General features: G+C 39.6%; 1 protein-coding gene and 1 long non-coding RNA gene across 2 annotated transcripts in view; both read left to right on the top strand.

Moving 5' to 3' along the window:
* Nucleotides 1-20,864, top strand: part of LOC117400446 (phosphatidylinositol 3,4,5-trisphosphate-dependent Rac exchanger 2 protein-like) — a 143,879-nt gene that overhangs the window by 24,584 nt on the left and 98,431 nt on the right. The window contains exons 3-9 of the mRNA XM_059022239.1: nucleotides 4,114-4,185; nucleotides 5,103-5,225; nucleotides 6,581-6,685; nucleotides 6,985-7,086; nucleotides 8,525-8,686; nucleotides 18,798-18,931; nucleotides 19,451-19,554. Coding sequence (XP_058878222.1) covers nucleotides 4,114-4,185; nucleotides 5,103-5,225; nucleotides 6,581-6,685; nucleotides 6,985-7,086; nucleotides 8,525-8,686; nucleotides 18,798-18,931; nucleotides 19,451-19,554 — 802 coding nt within the window. The remainder of the gene's footprint in view (nucleotides 1-4,113; nucleotides 4,186-5,102; nucleotides 5,226-6,580; nucleotides 6,686-6,984; nucleotides 7,087-8,524; nucleotides 8,687-18,797; nucleotides 18,932-19,450; nucleotides 19,555-20,864) is intronic.
* On the top strand, nucleotides 8,693-9,420 carry LOC131736840 (uncharacterized). The gene is made up of 2 exons (XR_009328439.1): nucleotides 8,693-9,150; nucleotides 9,264-9,420. It is a non-coding gene; the product is annotated as an uncharacterized LOC131736840 (long non-coding RNA).

Below are 20,864 nucleotides of genomic sequence, written 5' to 3'. Positions count from 1 at the left end.
CAAGAGCGTAGGTGTTAATGCTGTGGAGGGGAGGAGGGAAAGGGAAGGCCAAGATCCACGAGATGAACTGATAATGAGAGACTGGGTCCACTTGGGAGTGGGCTGAATCTGATTTTGTTGCTTGATATCAAAAAATGAAATTAGGAACCTGGAAGCCTTCCCATTCCAGAGTCTCTCAAAGAGAGAGAGATACTTATCAGTTTTCAGTATTACTATAATATATGCCTTCTGTTGTTTGCAGTCTGGGCCATGCAAGATGTGAGCTGTATGCTTTCATTTGCCTTGATTGTATTCCTTTCTGACAAACCCCTGAACTAAGTGACTTTTTTTTTTTAATGTGTCAGTAAAATAAAACAAGTAAACTGTTTTAAATACCACATCACTGTAACTTCCACAATAAGTTATTTTGGATTTAGCCACAGAGAGCTGACAGAGCTGACATTTTAGGGCAGGCCTCCTATGAAATGGCATATCAGTTTCCCTCCCTTGTGGCTAATCTAAAAAAACGGATTGCTTTGACTTCCTTATGAATGGTTTATATTTGAATGGCTTTTGATCTTGCCATGTGAAAGACATTGAGGGACATGCAGTACTACTGTAATTATGTTTGGTACACTGAAAACGTGCACTTTACATGTATTGTGTGGACAACTGAGATTTGTTTTTAGGGCAGCACTGTGGAGTAGTGGTTAGGGCTCTGGACTCCTGACCGGAGGGTCGTGGGTTCAATCCCAGGTGGGGACACTGCTGCTGTACCCTTGAGCAAGGTACATTACCTAGATTGCTCCAGTAAAAACCCAACTGTATAAATGGGTAATTGTATGGAAAAAAATGTGTAACAAATAATGTAATTGTATGTAAAAATAATGTGATATCTTGTAACAATTGTAAGTCGCCTTGGATAAGGGCGTCTGCTAATAAATAATAATTATAATTATAATTATTATAGCTAATTCTGTTTTTCTTCAGTGATATAAAAGCAAACCGCTTAATTCAGAACAAAACCACTTATTTTGCTAAACTTTTTAGTGTTACTGTTTGTGTCGGCATTATAACAGCGAGAAGTTTCTGTATTAAAAAATAAGTAAATGTACTACCGTATCGTCCGAACTTAAACTGTCCATTGCACAGCAGCTCAGAATCGGCTTGAAGCAGGCAGTCTCGTGCAGACAAGTTCATATTCATATCATATCAAAAAAGTGGCGGAGACAGGTTTGTTCCCTCCCACGGTGGTTTGAGATAAAGGGACACCCACAAATAATTAGATGGTTATTCAAAATGGCTTGTCATAGTAGTTTAATAAAAAAACTACTTTAAGTCAGGCAAGAGGAATTGTATCCAACGTGGTTAAGTATTATGAATAGCGAAAAGGAATGATAATAGTGGTTGGAAAATGTATTAAGAGTGAGTGCCATGTCAGGGGTTGATGAGAGAACTTATTTGCTGAAGGAAAACGCAGCAAAGAAACTGGGACATCATCTACTAATCTGGGTAAAATGAGCCAGCAGAAAACAGGAGCATTTAATTGTATGATTTTGTCAAGTACATTGAGAATAGAAATTATTCGTTTTTATGCTGAGAGAACCAGGGAAGCGCCAATCGTCAGGAAACAATTTGTATTGAAAGACGATATTGGATTTGCAGGTAAAGATGAATCTTGTTCTTAAGAAAATGAGTGTCCAAAACATCAATAGAAATTTGAAATTTTCAGACATTTTAAAGTTGCTATATTGTTTGAATGACCGAAGCGCAGCTCGGTCCTGAATTTCAGCAGGACACCACTGGATTGGAATGTAAACACAGACACATTGGAAACTAGTCCTAGTAAGCATGTTATCCACTTGAGTGGGTTAACATAAAATGATCCCACGCTAGATATACCCACGCTAGATATAGTACTCCACCTTTTGTGAAACGTGACTAGAGTTCTGCTCAGGTCGTGGACAATTTAAATGGGCCGGACCTGTTAAGAATCGACAAAAGAATTTACCCAAATATGTTTCATAGAAGTTAAGTGTTAGCTTGGTCTTATGGAATTAGTGATACTCTGACTATATTGCATCCCTTTTTGTTTATGATATCATATCACAGTTTTGAATCATGGAAGCTCAGTTCAGTTGGACACAAGGTCATATTGGAAAGATGAATTCACATATACTACAATGTACATTTCATATACAAATGTAATTATGTATCGCTGTTCCTAAATGTGGTTCATAATTTAAAGTTCATAACTTTTAAATTACTTTACAGCTGGTAGTGCAAAGATTATAGTGTAATCATTGCATTCTTAGCGTGGAGTAAATACAAGAAATGGATCGTTTCCTGCTGTGGTTGAATGTCTTTAACTGTCAGTTTCATCCTTCTCTGTTACATAATCAACAAGCAGGCATTTTAATGAGCATCCACTTTGTTTTATACTTTTTACTTAACTGGGAGATAAATCTCCTGCAAATTTCAAAATGTGATGCTTACTGTATATCATAACTTTTGTAAACTGTTTGTTGCCATTTGTAACCTAAACTTAAACATTTTGGGGAAGGCTTGCTAAATGAAGGTTGTTTTAAATATTTCCATTAAAAAATGCTACAGGTGACTTCCCCTTTTTAATGGGGGCTGCTAACAATAGCACAGAGCTATTTAAAAAATAACCACGGTGCTGTGTTCTATTGTTTTAATTAAAGGATAAACCAATTAGATGAGTATTCATTAAAATTGGAAGGTGTGAAGCTGCAATTTTATACTATTTTGCTCCTGGATAACATTTTAGTGACATGTAAAATGTATTAAATGTAACGTGTGCATTTACACGTTGTATTACAAGATACTTTTTCTAGGAGGCATGTAGCTCTATAGATTTATTTAGATTTAATTTGCTTTAGAGAAAAGCCACTAAATTGTAATTTGTACAGTAGGTACCTATATCACAATCTGGAATCCAACCAGGGTCCCACCACAGTGCGCTAACGACCAAAAAAACAACCTCCGGATATAATTCAGGGTCATCTTTTGGAATATGAAACCCTCTCAACAAAGGCCAGAAGGATATTGTCTACAGCTATGGTCAAAAGTTTTGCATCAACTAGAATTTTAGGATTGAGACATATAATTTAAAAACAAAACAAAACCAAAAAAAAACTATATGAACATAATTTAGATCTTTTATTTAACATCATGTAATCGAAGAAACAAACAAACAAAAAATGATATAGCCAAAAGTCTACTGGAAACCATAATAGCAGTACAGTATTTCATGTTAGATTTCGAAGTGTCAAATTTTTCAAGTTTTTCATCAAGTATATAGAAAACTACAAAGCGGTATGTAATGCAATACGTAACATTCAGTAGGTTTCATACAATGTTATGAAGCAGAATTAGTTAATTCTATAGGGTGATGCAAAACTTTTGGCAATAGCTGTACGCTTTCCTGAGTAAATTACTTTAGTGACTGCAGCATCATTTTACCATGTAGCACTAACCAGCGCTCATCACTGAATTTTCATCCTGGCAGAAGACATCTGTCCATGATACAAAAAGCTTAGCTTTTGTATCCTTTGTCCCGTTTTGATATACACAAAGATTTCTTGGCCAGCCTTTTGCTCGCTGTCATTGCAAATACCTTAAGTTGTATTATCGCAACCATCTCCAAGGAAACCAAAGATAGTTTAGGGTCAATTTAAAACACTACAAGAAAGTTTTACCAGAAACAAGGGATGGAATTATGTAGTTACTTAGGAAATGGAGCCACTAGTGTATATGTACATAAAACAATAATGTAGGTGCATTGTACTGTACATGTCTGGATACCCAGAAAGCACAGGTACCCGGTTTTTGGCCTTTAAACTTTAAAACGGCACTGCCAAACTGAGAAACCCTAATGTAAAGTTTTTTTTTTTTTTTTTGCAGTCAATTGATATACCCTAGTAAATCTATTATATATATTTTTTATTTCTATAGCATGTTTCATTGAACTGTTCCCACATTTGAGTATATACCAAATGGATATGCTTGATTTATGGAATTATTTTATCTGAAAAATACTTTAAAAGCTGTGATTTGTGCATGCAGTTCAGATATGTGGTCTTTTTAATTATGATTTGTGTTCCCATACAGGCATTTCTTCATCGACTAAACCAGTATGCTGCTTCAAAAATGGATAAGAATGTGACCGAAGAAACAGTTAAGGTCAGTACTTTAACTGCCATTGTATCATATTTTCACCTGGTTCATATAATAATAATAATAATAATAATAATAATAATGGTATATATGCTATTTCTGTACAGTTAACTAAATATCAGCATGCTCTCATGTTGCTGTCAGTGTATTTCCTGTAACCCCAATGTGCACAGGAAGTAAATAAAAAACAGGTTTATTCTGGTTTTCTTTCTGAAGGGATACTTTTCCGGTGCTGGTTTCTTTTGAGGCCCAGCAAACGTTTGACTATGACAAAACCATCCTCACAATACAAGTTATACTAATCATTTGCATCATTGTGAAAGTTTGTGTTGTCTTTAATTGTTGCACGCTTTCCTAGCAAAAAAAACCAGCATCTGAGTATTAGACCCTGATGTGTTTATTCTGCTCTTACCTTCTTCCTTGTCCTGGGGAATCATGGGAACACAATTCCCTGATATGAGATCGGAAACGTTGCTGTTGGGTTCACTGAATAGTATGCACAACATGTTTTGTGCTTTCTTGGTTCTCTTTTTTTAGCAGATGAAGCAAAACTATAACATCCCATATATTATAATTATTATTATTATTATTATTATTATTTATTTCTTAGCAGACGCCCTTATCCAGGGCGACTTACAATCGTAAGCAAAAACATTTCAAGCGTTACAATACAAGTAATAATTAACTATAACCGGTGTCAATAAGGAATTTGGATTTGCACTGTGGTTTAACCTTAGCGAGTTTCTTCAGGAATTGTAAACAGCACAGTTGCGGTACACTTACCGGTAGATATGTACAGAATTATAAACATAGAATTGATCTTTAAGAAAATAGGTCAATTATTATATTGTTGCACAATTTAAAACATATCCCATTAGCCACACTATTTTCATGTTTTGTGCCCATCGCAATTGTTTTTTCAGATGTTGTTTTCTAATATTGAGGACATTCTGTCGATGCACAAAGAGTTCCTGTCCATGATCGAGGAGCTACTGCAGCCTGAAACCAGCGCACATCATGAACTGGGGCTCTGCTTCCTGCAGTTTGTAGGTTTTTTCTCTTTTTGTTAATTTTTTTTTTTTAATAACTGTGTACTCTGAATATTAGACCACAAAACTAATTTCACTTGTGACCTGCACCAAATTAGAACACTGGCCTCCAGTGGAAGCAGCATGAAAGCCTAGTGAATTAAACCACTGTTCAGTCCCCTAACTTTGAATGTATTTCTTTATCCGTTATTAGGGAATTGTGCATATCCTGATGTTTGGTTGGGGGGGGTGGGGGGGATATGTAAACTTATAAAACTTCAGTCATGCATTTAGTGTGTTTCGGAGCTGGGACGTAGAATGCACTTAAAGGAGGCCCTAAAAAATTACTTTGTGTGATTTTATAAATATTAAAAGAACCCTATTAAATTATCTGACAAACATTTCTCATAGAATGTTGGACGTTTTTTTTTTTTAGTATTGGCACATACTGAGGAAGTTATAGTTGTTTAACCAATTGACTACCGTGGTGATGATGGTTATTGTCAGGTTTTAAAGGGTACCTCAGCACTACATGAAAGATAAAACATAAACTGTCCCACCTTGCTGTTCCGAATGTATTTGGTCATTTGTATAATAATCCGTATGCGTCCAAACATTTGCATAATGCCACAATGCTATGTCCAAAATCACTGTTCTCAAGCATATCCCAATGAGCCTGTTGTTGACATCCCATTTCTCTTTATTATTACTGCAGCAGTGGATTGTACTGTATTTGTATTTTAATTTTAGCACTGAGCAGGTTTTCGTCAGTGACCGGTAACGCGCAGATCCTGGTCATGTGATTGCTAACTTGGCATGGGTCAAGTGATGGTGCACCGTATTTGTATTGGTTTTGAAAGAAAATGTGTCATTAGAAGAAAAGACATTTGCCCTTGAGTAAGTGGAAGAGGTATTTATTTACAGCGATTAATGACTTGTCCTTTCTGAATCACATGAGAACAACAATGATTTTGATACAGATGGGTGAGAAATACAACATGGGCAATTATGAGCCAGAAATTGTCACTGCATAACTTAGCTTTCTGTCAATTCCCACAAGGATTAAAAAAAAATATATATATATATATATGTATATATTTGGGAAATAATGTACAGTGACATAAGATGGTTAGAATTCTAATTCCACCTTTATACAGAACCATATATGTCAAAACAAGAAACTATCAAGTGCTCTCGCAGATTTCTAAAACTATTATTGTACAGTGTGTTCAGCAAATTGGACATTTAAAGATCTCCACTAACTTGAAAATGCAACATACAGTATGCCTGGACAAAGGACTTTAAAATACCAAACTGGGCTGTAACAACATGACGTTACACACTTTCATAAAATCTTTTTTTTTTTTTAACAGAGGAACAGATTTCAGATTTATGATGAGTACTGCAGCAATCACGAAAAAGCACAGAGGCTTCTCCTGGAAATGAACAAAATAAGGACTGTCCGGACATGTTTACTGGTAGGAAACACAATGTATTGAATGCCGCATATTGCAGTTTATAGAACATTTGCTGTAAAAGGTTTCAATGTAGCAAGTCATTTTGTTGTTTTTCTGTTTTTTGTATATACATGTACTTACTTCGGTTTAATAGAAGGACTACAGACTGCTCCTTTGTGAGTTTGAGAGCTTTTATGAACGTACACATTTTAGGTGTGCTTAGAGATTTGAACACAAAAAAGCAGCAATACGAGGCAGTGGCTTTGTCTCCCACATCTTACTTGGTTAGACATGACTGTTTGTTTTGTTGTTAACTTCAGAACTGCATGCTGCTAGGAGGGCGGAAGAACACAGATGTACCACTTGAAGGCTATCTGGTAGCTCCAATACAAAGGATCTGCAAGTATCCTCTTCTTCTGAGGGTATGTGTGTGGGTTATACCTCTCGTGTCCCTGCTATTATTGTATTCACTTTTATTTGTTTTTATATGTATTTATATATTCATTTATTATAAACTGCTCTGGATCTTTCAGCCAGTCAGCACCTTCTGTATTCCACGACACATCATGATTATGTATTGCTCCCTGCCTATTTTTTTAAAGGTGTGCTGTGGTGTTACAATGGGCTGTGTGAAGGTTTCGTCAGTTGGGTTGGTTCTCGCAGCTGTTGCTCATTCGTATGGGCCTGTAGGTCATTCAGTTGGATAATAATCTTTCTAGTTTTTTCTTTTGCTATATGTTTGAATATATTGACTTGTCATGTGTTAAACATTTTTTAAAACTGCAAACTATGTATGTACCATCATTATTCTAGAAACAAGTTCTGTATTCATGTGATAGATTTAATGCTTGTGAAATAAGAAGGGCCATGTAAACAAAATAAACAAGAAGAAAGACCTTTTACTAACAGCACTGAGTGAGCTTAATGTATCTTTATTATTATTATTTGTTTATTTAGCAGACGCCTTTATCCAAGGCGACTTACAGAGACTAGGGTGTGTGAACTATGCATCAGCTGCAGAGCCATTTACAATTACGTCTCACCTAAAAGACGGAGCACAAGGAGGTTAAGTGACTTGCTCTGGGTCACACAATGAGTCAGTGGCTGAGCTGGGATTTGAACAGGGGACCTCCTGGTTACAAGCCCTTTTCTTTAACCACTGGACCACACAGCCTCCTGTTTAAACCTTGCAAACTCCTCTAGTCTGTAAATCTTGACAAAGTTGTGGTCATCAAAAGATACACAAGCAAACAGAACAACTGTGACTGATGTGGTGCTGACATTTTTGTTTGGATTCACTTACAATATGTAATGTAGAATGTAAATTAAGCTTTTGTTGCTAAGTGACAGTTGTGATGCAGTAAAGGGAACCTGTCTAGACAATAGGAAATATGAGTAATATTTTCTGTATTAGCTTTTGAAATAAGAGTATGATAGAACAACTGTTTGAGGGTTATCTTGCTAAAAAGAACATGTAACTAAATTTATATGTTGCAATAAAAAAACATATGTATTAATAAAAGCATCATATAACTGTAGAATTAAAAAAAAAAAACTGTAATTGGACAGTGTACTCTCCACTCTATTTGCCAACTCACATTTATTCAAAGTTTGATAACCTATTGAATAAATCTCTATTAATATATCCCCATTTTTTCATATTTACTTTTTCAATATAACTAGGAATTGAAGAAGTTGAAAAAAACTTCCAGTCAAATTTGTTTCTTTTAGTGTTTCTAAATCAATATAACTTAACTGAGCAAAACAATTTCAGTTGAAATGCCAAAGCGATTTATACTTCACTTGAGTACATTTCCTCAAGATTCCCTTGCCAAGTTCTGTAACTGTTTGTGTGACCAGGAGTTGTTAAAGAGGACCCCGAAGAAACACACTGACTACGCACTGGTGCAGGAGGCTCTCCAAGTCATGAAAGATGTTTGTTCCAACATCAATGAAGCAAAGAGGCAGATGGAAAAGTTAGAGGTCCTGGAGGAATGGCAGTCTCATATCGAGGGATGGGAGGCAAGTTATCAAAATACAATTCTTTCTTTTTTTTTTTTGTTTCATTAAAGAACGTCTCTCATTTTTAAAGAGCAGCGCAATCAGATAGACACAGGCTAACTGTCAATGAGCAATTTATTTGGCGAATAGCTGGGAAATCTATATGAAGGTGCAAACTGTTGCTTGATCGATCTAGGGTTGATATACTGCTGTATGTGTCTATTAAAGTAAAGCTTTTCTGCATTATACAGGAAGTTTATTATCTGCCGGCTCGGTCAATGTTACATGCCGACGGTATGTACGATGATACTGTGCTGTACTCTTGATTCTGTTTGGGGAGTTGTTCTTTCAGCACCAAGAAAGCGTGCTTGGAGAAGTCATTAGTTTTGTTTCTCAGTCCAAAAGAAAAATCACCCATCCATAGACGAAGATGGTTTGTGATACACACTGATTCTGACTGAAGAGAAGCCACTTCTCACAAAAAGGTACCAGAAATTTTAGCAAACACAAACACCCTCGGAATAAACTAGTGAACATAAAAATGGCAAAATAGTTGTAACGTGCGTAATTTTAACACGCTCCCTAACCTTTTTTTCAGCCTCCTGGGGGGAAAAAAAAAGTTGCCATGGAAACCACAACAGAAGAAAAACAACAAAACTGGCACTCTGTATTGACTCACATACAAACCTTATTTTAAATTGTGTTCAAGTTGTCAAAGTTGTTACTATTTTAAATACAATTCTTTATGCAGTTCACTCTCTGTCTAATAACTAATTGACATAAGCTAAGTAGCATCAGCCCCCCCACAACAAGCAACAAGCAATTGCTCACCAGAGATTATAAAAAAATACTGCATAAGAATGTAATGCCCACCCTCACAGACTACCCCAATGCATATATACATAATAACTTACAGTATGATTACTGTAGATTTATACAAATTCTCATTGTACCATGTCGCATATATTTTTAACATAATGCATGTTTAAATAGAATGCAGGAATGTTTTTTTTTTTTCCTTTTAATAGCCTTCCAAAGAATGGAAAGGAAATCTGTGACATACTGTTATTATCGTTAGTATGATAATTAAGCCAGTATTCAGCAACATATTTTGTTTTACATTTTTTTTCTACACTAATTAGACACAGATTATTTTAAAATATGCTCCATGTAATAGCAAAAGGTCATTGTATGTTTTATAATTGATTTTGTTTGAAGGGCTATTTGAGAGAACTCCATTCGTGGCTAAGTGGAGCTGTTGAAATTCTTTAGTTGGAAGTGAGATCCAGCACTAGACAAAATGAGGATGATTCAGAGATTGGACCAATGGCACTATTTCTGTGCGGAAGCCAAGTAGGGTGCTTATGTAAGCAAGCTGCAGCAAGAAGTGTCCTGCTAAGTGACAATGACAGACCTCAAAGCAGGGGAGGTAAAGATTACAGTTCAAACTCAAACAAAAAGAAAACTGTTACCAGCATCACATAATTTGGCTTTTATTTTTTTACTTTATACTTTAATAATTTTAAGGAACTCACATAGATAAGCACTTCGGCTAGTGGCTTCATCTGTGTACTTCTTACCTTTTACAAAGAAGAAAATATTTGACACTAATGACTGTGTCTCGTTTCCATAGGTGTCCTACAAACAGCTTCAATGCAAGTTTACACAAAACAAAATCAATTCAGGAAGAAACTCAAGGGGTTTATGATGTTACTGAGAAGTTATCAAGGAACACATTGTATAAATGACAAGAACAGTTTATAATGATACAGACAGACATGCACACACAATCTAAACTGATGTTTGGCCACTGAAGATTTAATACTATAATAAGAATACTATGCTCCAGAAATATAGTTCCCTTTCAATTTGAAGACGACAACCAAAACATTACTTGTGGGGTATGCCTCCTATTGGCAGGTATTCACTGAGCTCTTTATATCAGAGCTGCCGATAGGCCCCTTCCTCGGGTGACGTCCTTGATCCCGCGTACCGAAGGATCCCAGCCCACGGAAGCCATGTTTGCTTTTTGCTTCTCAAGACGGTAAGGTCAGACCACTGCGTTTAAACTGAGCGTAATTAAAGAGAGTTTTTCTTAGTCGACTGCAGTTCCCCTGCATTCATGCTGAAAGCCGGATTGCTGCTTTCGTGGAATCAGCGGCTCTAAAATAAAACCCCTTTTTCTCCTTTCTTCAGCAGCCTGCCTCGCTTGCATTGCAGGCTGCCTTTTCTTACTGTCTGTCGTATGTGTGCGACTGCCTGTGCAGTACTGATTTAAAGGAGTGTGTGTGTGTGTGTCTTTTCTGGCTTACACTCTTGGGGAGAACACAGTTCCTCCACCGGGGCTAGGCCTTGCTGTAACCCCGCTGTTGAGTGATTTTGCCAACTGCCGTACGCGCAATAGTGCAAAATATAAATAAATAAAAAATTGTATTGTTGTTGTTACGTGACCTAATCGCATAACCCAGCTTGCCTGTGTTGTGCTGTGGTTTAGCTGCAGAGTAGGCCTTACCGGCTTCCTCAGGTCGCCCACCCCGGTGTGTCGGGCCTTCAAAAAAAAAAAAAAAAAAAAAATGTGTTCTCCCCCCTGTTGTTTTTCAACTTGCCCGCCGCGGCTTTAGTCTGTGTGTCTCCGTGGTGACCAGATGTGTGACTACACACGGCGGTCAGTGTAGGAACCCCTGCATTAGCTGCCCCCCGGTGCTTTGGTACCTCAGCTCGCACTGTGCTCGGTGTGGTACTTCAGTGCCTTGCTGTGCGCAGCGCCTCAGTGCATACGGTGCTCGATGCACACAGTACTCGGTGTGCACGGTGCTCGGTGCACTTGGTGCACACGGTGTCTAGTACCTCTGTGCACATAGCGCCCGCAGTGCTCAGTACACTCAGTGCACTGAGGCTCTCGGTGCACATGATGAATATGGTTCCTGGTGCGCTTGGTGCTCGGTGCGCATAGCACACTCTGTGCACGTGGTGCTCGGTGTACGCACGGTACTCGGTGTGCACAGTGCTCAGTACGCACGATGTCTAGTAACCCGGTATGCATAGCAGCCTCGGTGCTCAGTACACTAGGTGCATGTGGTGCCTTGATGCACTCCACTCTACTGTAGGCTGCGTGTGACTGCACGTAGTCCAGGCTAGACACCCTTGTCCAGTTGCTGGGATCGAGCCTGTGTGAAACAGCTCTCTCTCTCTCTCTCTCCTCTCTCTCTCTCTCTCGTTTTCTGGAGTTCCCCTGCAATTTCATTGCTACGTGCTTCCCTGGGTTGTGTTGACTACACGAGGTTAAGGCTAAGTGCCTCTGGTGCTTCGCCTCCCTCGGTGCTTAGACGCTCCATGCCTCGGTCAATAACACCTGCACTTGGTGCCCCGATTCTTTGGTGCACCAGTACTGTATTCTCCCTCACTGAGTGTCCTCGGTGCTTCTGCACCTTTGGTGCCTGAGTGCTTCAATACACAGGTCTACACCCTCTGGTGTTTAAACAACGCCCTTGGGGCCATACAAACATCATGCATGGCTAAATTCCATGCTTGCACATCCTGCACAACATCTCCTGCTAGCACGGCTGAGCCATACGCGGCGTTCGGAGCCCCTGGCCTGGCAGCAGGTTCAAGCCCTTGCTCTGGCCCCGGCTCAGCCGATAACGCCAGCCCCGGAGCTGACCCCGTCTGCACCGGGGGTCATCCGGGATGTTACAGAACCGGATGTCAGCATTGCTGAGGAAGTCCATGATGCGATTTTGATTGCGGCCTTGTGGGAAGGTGGCGCCTTCCTTCAGAAGCTCAATGCTCCCCTCCTGTACTCTAGAATGGGAGAGAACGAGACCCTGGCGTCTGCCGTACTTGCAAGTTTGTCCGGCCGGGTGAATGGTTGGTTTATAACAGCGGATCGAAAGGACGCGTATTGCACGTCCCTAGTCGTCCAGCACACAGGAGGTATCGCCGCTTCGCCTTTCAGGGGAGCGTCTTCGAGTTTTCCGTGCTACCATTCAGCCTCTCTTTAGCCCCCTGCACGTTTTCAAAGTGCATGGATGCCATCCTAGCTCCCTTGCGGCTGCAAGGGATCAGGGTGATGAATACCTGGATGACTGGTTGATCTGTCCCAGTCACAGGAAGGAGCAGTGGCTCATACAGCGATTGTGACGAAGCATCTGTTGAGGCTGGGTCTCACCCTCAATGATGCCAGAGCCAATTAATAATAACAACCCATTGCCCCCTGTGGTTCTCCCTCTGCAGCTGCGGAGGTCCACTGGGCGTCGACTCCCTAGCCCACGAGTGGCCCAAAGCACGTTTGCAGGTCAGGGGAGACAAGGTGACAGTTCTCCTGGTGGCCCCCAGAAGGCCCAGGAGATTCTGGTTTTCAAACCTCTGCCAGCTGCTGCAGGGCCAGCCCTGGGAGATCCCGCTGCGCATGGATCTCCTCAGTCAGGCGCATCGCACCCTCTGGCACCCAGAACCGGGCAGAATCCAACTGTGGGTCTGGCCCCTAAACAGGACCGTCTGTCCGCCTTAGGGCTCTCAGACACAGTTGTCAGTACACATGAACCAGTCTGTTGAACTGGAGTCTTTCCACCCACCTCCGTCTTCTTTGGAGGAGGATAGGAGTGAACTTTCTCTGCCCGGTGTGGGCATTGAGGTGTTACATGGATAGGACAAGAGCGCTGCGTCATACTGACCAAATCTTTCTCTGTCACGGTATATGGACCCTAGGACAGCTACTCTTGAAGCAGCGACTGTCGTACTGGATTGTGGACACAGTCTCGACTGCGTATGACAATGTTGGTTTGCCCCCACCTGTGCAGGGAGCCGCGCACTCTACCAGAGGGTTGGCTACATCTTTGGCCCTTTTCAGAGGGACCTTGCTGTCCGATATTTGTACTGCAGCTAGCTGGGCTATGTCGCATACTTTCTCCAGGTTCTATCGCCTTAATGTGATAGATCCTTTCTTGTCTTCATTAGGCATGAGGTTCCTTGAGGTTGCAAGCTCGCACTGCTAACCTTGGGTTATGCGGTTCTGATGCGTCCCTCATATGCTGCTATTCCTTCTCCCTCGCGACGGCTTTGGTATACTTTCCCATAAGTAATGTTTTGGTGGTCGTCTTCGAATTGAAAGGGAGCGTTAGGTTACTTACCGTAACCCTGGTTCCCTGAAAGAGAAGACGACCACCAACCAGCCAGGTCGCATCGGTCGCTCTCACGGGTTCGATGCAAAAAGAGAACATGGCTTCCGTGGGCTAACTGTTTAATCCCTCGTTAGGCGGGATCGAAGCTGTCACCCCAGGAAGGGGCCTATCGGCAGCTCTGATACAAAGAGCTCAGTAAATACCTGCAAGTAGGAGGCATATCCCATAAGTAATGTTTTGGTGGTCGTCTTCTCTTTCAGGCAACCAGGGTTATGGTAAGTAACCTAACGGTATTTTTAGATATAATAGCGATGATATTTGTTAAATACAGATTTATATTATTATTATTATTATTATTATTATTATTATTATTATTATTATTATTAGCAGACACCCTTACCCAGGGCGACTCACAGTTGTATACAACAAATACATCCCAAAATTACATTACAATTAAGAGCAAGTTACAAAATACAATGACTTCAGTCCTAATAACAGCAAATACAAAACACAGTATGATTTGATATCTGGGCAGTTCACGATCAGATAACAGTGTTGATAATTACATCAGGGTTAGATACGAGTGCAGGTGAAATACAAAATACTACATATTAGGTTAAGTGCAGGATTAAATACAGTAAAATAGGGAGCATATAAGTGCAAGTTAAAGTGCATTAAAGGCAGAGTGCTATATTGTCCAGAAGGAAAGAGTGGACGAGGGTGGAGAAGGAGTGGGCTCTGGAGGCAGGGGAGCGTAGAGGAGATACGGCCAGTCTTCGCGTGCAGGCGGAGCACAGAGGAGAGCCAGGGTTTGGGTTGGGGAGGGGCGGGCAGGTCAGGAGGTGAGGGGACAGAGGGAGTCGAGGGAGGAGAAGAGGGTGGAGGTAGCAGAATCTACAGAGAGTTGGGAGAAGGAGTCGATTGGAGGGAGGTGAGAGAGAGCGGTGGAGGCAAGGACCGAGGGGGAGAAAGCGGTTACGACGGGAGGTTGACAGTGGGGGTAGGTGGAGTAGGGAGAGGGGAGAGACAGAGAAAAAGAGATGAAATAGTGATCAGAGAGGTCCAGAGGGGTGACAGAGAGGGTGGAGGGGCAGCAGGCCCTGGAGAAGGTGAGGTCCAGTTGATGGCCAGCTTTGTGGGTAGGAGGGGATGGAGAGAGAGAAGTTGAAGGCGTGAAGGAGAGGAAGGAATCCGGCAGTGGGTGGGGTTGGAGAGATGGATATTGAAATTACCTAACAGGACAGTTGGGGTAGACTGAGAGGGGAGGGAGGAGAGGAGCTAGTCGAGTTCATTGAAAAAGTGAGTGAGAGGTCCAGGGGGGCGGTACAGTACAATTAGCAGGAGTTGACAGGTAGAGGTTAGTTGGACAGCATGAAATTCAAAGGTGTTAACAGAGAGTGAGATGAGGTCAGAGGGGACAGAAAAGAGTAAGGAAGGAGAGAGGAGAAAACCAGTCCCACCTCCCCGTCCAGTGAGACTCAGAGTATGGGACAGGATGTAGAGAGAGGACAGGGCAGCAGGAGTTAGTGTTATCAGGAGAGAGCCAGGTTTCAGTGAGAGCAAGGAAATCGAGAGGTGGGAGGCAAAGGCAGAGATGAAATCAGCTTTGTTAGCAGTAGAGTGACAGCTCCAGAGAGCACCAGAGAGAGTGGGAGGGGGGGGAGATTCAGAGGGATGAGGTTAGAGGGGTTAGGGGAGCAGCGGCAGAGAGAGGACTGAGGACGGGAGTGAGAGGACAGAATAACAGGGATGTGACAGTCAGTCCTAGCAGGACAAGTGAGACAGATAGGTACAGTAGTAGTGGGAGCAGGAGCGGTGGGGGGAGGGTACAGACCTGTCTAGTAGTTGGCATCTTCCAGAGCGCTGCTAGGTTTGGATTTTCTCCAACAGCCTCTCCTCTCTGGCTAGACTCCCACAGCTAGACTCCCATCTCTTTGGTAGAGAAGCTCTTCAGTTGGCTCGCGCACAAATAGGCTAGCTGTCTATTATACTAACTAGATGGATAAAAGCTGTGTGTAAACCAATCAAATTGCAAATCAACTTCTATTCAATTTACCCACACTCACCTGGTACTAATCACAAACAGTAGATCACCTAATTAAAACAAGACCACCTTTATAATGTTACTTAAATACAGCTAATGTTAATTACTTGAAGCAGGATCACTTACCTATCTGCCTCTGACTCTGGTTACCTGTAAATGAAACTCTGTATATGTATCCCCATTACATTTTAAAATTATTTACTTAAAAAAAACAAAAAAACTTGACAAATGTAATGATATGATTTACTGTATTAGTACTCAGATTATTATTGATTCGTTTTATACTACTGGTTGATTCATCAAGCTGTAAACATAAGAGAAAGATAAGTAATGTGCAGGCCCAGACATTTGTTCCCCGGTGACAGCTTGCAAGCTAATGATGTATCTAATTGCTATGGATCGATGTACTCCTTTTTTGAGGAGCAGATATTGATATTGAGCAAGGGTATTTTTTGTTGAAGGAAGCCTGTAAATATTTCTATTTTTCTGTATTGCTTTAGAAACCTGAAATTGGAAACAAAGAACACATTGTTTTAGTGAGAATATATGCATGCTACAGTATGCCTGGGCTTACGCCACATCAAAAGCAGTGAAAACCTATTGCAAATCAAAAGCAGTTGGTAAAACTTTTATTGGGGAAATGTTTTGGTATGCCATTAAAGAGCCAGACATGGCCTTTTAACAATGTTGATTTAAACATTTCTATGGAACTTGAATTAATATATACAGTATATATATATATATATATATATATATATATATATATATATATATATATATATATATACACACACACACACACACACACACACAATGTGTGCTTGTAAAAGGTGCATTTAAAGACTGCCTACTTTTTTGCACAGCATCATATTCACAATTATGACTTGTTTCTAAATATGTTCTGACCTTGAGGCTTGTCAAAGGAGCTGAGATTCACAATTAGATGGAAGGAGTCACTCCAACAGGGCCTAGGCTACTTTAGCATATTGGCGTTTCTTCTGTAGTTAAATGCATCTACATGTAAACCTATTCCAAACTACAAATCTCAATTTTACCCCATACCTTTAACTGAATCCTAGCCTTAAAGATGCTATCAGATTGCTCCCTGAGCATTTAATATGGGACAACTCAACAACATGTTTCATAAACAGTATTCTATTCCTATAACTGTAGTATCACTTGTTTTATAAATATGCAATTGGATTTTAAGAGGAAAGCTTGTGTCCACACTGGTGAAAAAGTCTTCCCAGCATGGTTTAAAGTACATTCCTGTGTCCTTAGTGCCAATATTTAGTGCAGCGTGTTTCTTTTTCTTACAGGCCTGCAGTCCCCAGCTGGGGATGCTTGTATAACTGCAGTAAGACCCCTACTGGGAGGAACTGCAGATGGCTGCGAGCCTGGTATCTGCCAATGGTCATTCCTGTGAGCACCCAGGGCTGTGGCTTTGGCAGAACACAATCAGTTCCTATATTTTTGAAAGCGTGGAGACCTCACTGATTATTAATTTTTTTATATATATATAGTCAGAAATTTACATCATTTTACATTTGATCTCCGAGGGATCAGTACATTGCAGAACGAGGACGGCTTTCGATGTTCAATCCTTGTTAAGGAAAGGGTGAATTGCCATATGTAATATGCATAGTACAGAGACAGCAGCCTCTACATGGCAATTGAGTTATCCCTATAAGTTATTCTCCTTATTTCATTTATACTGGTCCTAGTGTTTGCCAGGAATTAATTAATGTATTGCATGAAAGAGCTGTGGCCCGTTTACTTACAGCTCCTTTGCTTTTTATTGATTGCCAGGAAAATCTCTGGACCGTTTCCACTTTCAACAGCGCGTGTCAGTTACACTTACTACTCTGAAGAAAGTAACAGGAGCCATCGTGCCACGTAAAAATGCAAGCATTCGCACAAATGGTTGTGTTGTATGCAACATTCTTGGGTCACCTGATCAATTAAATGTAAAACTGTGATGTTGATGGAAACAAGATAACAGGAAAGGAGCGGTTTAAGACTTTAACAGGAGGAGCATGTACCAGTATGATGTGTCTGATGGAGACATAAAAGCTGGTCCTAACAATAATAATAATAATAATAATAATAATAATAATAATAATAATACTGATTTGCAGAAGTGTATTTTTTGTGGTAGATTTTATATTTGAAGATTATGTACAGTGTACCTTGTTGTGAAAAGGGACTGGACAAACTTTTATGTTAATATCCATTTAATTTGCAAAAATAAATCAATCCGTTTTTCATCTGGACAGCATAATCTCTAAAGTAAAGGGAAAGAGAGAGAGAGAGAAATAGTTCCTGATTTCCTACCAGAAGGAAATGTTTAACACATTTGTTGGCCCTGGAAGCGAAAAGTGTTTATTTTTAGATTTGACAGGGGGATCAAAGTACAATGAAACGATAGGCTAGGTTTAAAAAAAAAGTACATATTGTTTGTTATTGTTAGATTGGGACCCACAATGTGTGTTCAACATATTCTTAACTAGAATTTCATTGATATATTTTTGTTGAATGTTAATGTAAATCATTGATAATGGCCTTATATACTGTCAATAAAAACTACTGTCGGGTTCAGTTGAAACATCCTAGGCACCTATATTATCTTTACTCACCAAGCCAAGCGATTGGATTGTTAGGAATGACAAAGGTGTGTCATGTGGGAGGAAACCAGGGATGACCATCTGTAATAGTTTGAATGGTTTGTTATTTTTGGAACTGCATAGACTGCCATATCTTCCTCACCAGCTGCAGTATGTGGTGTTGTTTGATATTGCCATGATCTAAAATCACGAATGCAGACGAGCCTGGCATTTCTTTGGCATTATGATTAAAACACTCGCTTGTGGTGTTACTGATACGCATCTGTTTTTTTTATAATTTTATCTTGTTCTTCATTTACACAATAAAAAAGAAACGCTGATTTTAGTTTTTTGTTGTTTTTCAGGGTTCTAACATTACTGATACATGCACTGAGATGCTGATGCAGGGGATCTTGATGAAAATTTCAGCAGGAAACATCCAGGAGCGGAAGTTCTTTCTTTTCGATAATCTGCTTGTGTATTGCAAAAAGAAACACAGGTAGATGGTTTCATTTTTTTCGTCTTTTTTGGGGATTAAGTATCTGTATCAAATACCCAGTCAATGCTGTTCAGTGATATGGTTAGCAATGTACTGTGGTATCAACAAATTCAAATACTAGTTTTAGAACTATTTAGAAGAGACATTTCCTTGGTAAGGTATTGGTTCAGGATTAGGACATGGGTGAATTTAATGTTTATTATATAAATTACTCATTTGTGGGGGAACATCTTCTTGGCTTGTGATTTAGAACGGAGATCACAAAACCACCACACAAGGCTCAGGGTTGCTAAGGGATGGAGTCTGAACTGCTTCTTCACACCCAGGAGAATGGATGGATTTCCTTCCATCACTGGCTTGAGCAAGGCTTTGCTGGTGTAGCGCTTCCCCCTTACGTTGATATATGTATTGTACCCTTCAATGGAGCTTGTTTTCCACTGCATGAAGCTTAAGAAGTGCAAAGTAAAACATGCAATGTGATACCGTGAGAGTAAAGTGCTTTATTCCTATAAATTGCAGACGTTTAAAGAACAGCAAAGCTGCTACAGATGGCCCCCGCTATCTGTTCCGTGGACGAATCAATACTGAAATTATGGAAGTGGAGAACATGGATGATGGGACAGGTAAATGTTTTTGTATTGATCAATATAATACAAAAAAAATGAGATGTATGTGTGGGTTTGGTAAGATCAGCTTTTTTTCCCCACAAATGTCTACAGAATGATGCACCAGTGTTTCCAAATAATTATATGGGTTGTTAAGCAATAACATAGTTGAGTTATTGCCCTGACTGTAAGATTCATTGCAGATGAGTGCATCTCAACAATTTTTTTTTTTTTGAGGCAGTCAAGGAGAATGGTATTGTTTTTGCACTTCTGATTACGTCAGTTTGACTTACGTTTTATTTTATCTCGTTTTATTTTGACCCAAGTCAAGTATGTAGCATCCCTGAGTGGTTTCGAGGTCTGTTTTGTGCTATAAATTATTATACAAGTTCTCCAAAAGACGCAGGAGAATAATCCAGTTTTCAACTTCTATTTGTGTCCGTCAGTCTGACTGTTTTTTCAAACTCAACACAATGAATGAAACCTAGTATTCAGACTCAGTAGTAAGAGAGTATTAAAACAAAATCCAAGTCTTAATTATATATATATATATATATATATATATATATATATATATATATATATATATATATATATATATATAATTATACAGTATATAATGTGTATGTATCTTACTGTACATCGTTGGGTTCAATAAATGCAGGGGAAAAAGTGTGGAATAGCCTCCCCAAACAAAAGACTCACACACCGCCTATGCACTTCAGGCCCGTGGTGTGCAGTTTATTATAGAACTTGGTATGGTTTTCATCAATTAAATACAGTACATGCACTGAAGCCCTTCAGAACATGAGTACCATATGTGTGTACATGTTTTTTTCATAACCAATAATAAGCAATAAAAGTTACTGAACAAAGGCTTCACATTTTAACATTTTATAATAATTTTATGTTTATGAAAGTAATGGTGTACTGTACTGTTCTGTTCCATAACTCAGAAATCTTGAAATGACTTTTTTTTAACTTTATTCAAATTTTTGATCCATTTACATTAGTTAACCTACAGTACATTGTTAATTTATGATACATTTTTAGTTATTTTTTCAGATTAATGTACCCTAGTTGACTCAGAGATCAAAGCATATCATGACTCATTTAGTATTAATTAGTAACTGGAATAATAGTTTATTTGTACAGTATGCCAGTTGTTATGGAGAGTTAATCCTGAGGCAAAGGGCAAAAATACTGTATTTCATGTTCCAAAACATTTGCCACATGTATGAGGTGCACATGTGGCGCTGTTTTGACTTTATGTACACACACATTGAGTTTCTGTACACACATGCAAATAATGTGTCTCTTTCTTTGTA

The sequence above is a fragment of the Acipenser ruthenus genome, chromosome 4, assembly GCF_902713425.1.
Source record: "Acipenser ruthenus chromosome 4, fAciRut3.2 maternal haplotype, whole genome shotgun sequence".
Classification (NCBI taxonomy): domain Eukaryota; kingdom Metazoa; phylum Chordata; class Actinopteri; order Acipenseriformes; family Acipenseridae; genus Acipenser; species Acipenser ruthenus.
This window is presented reverse-complemented; position numbering and strand designations above follow the sequence as displayed.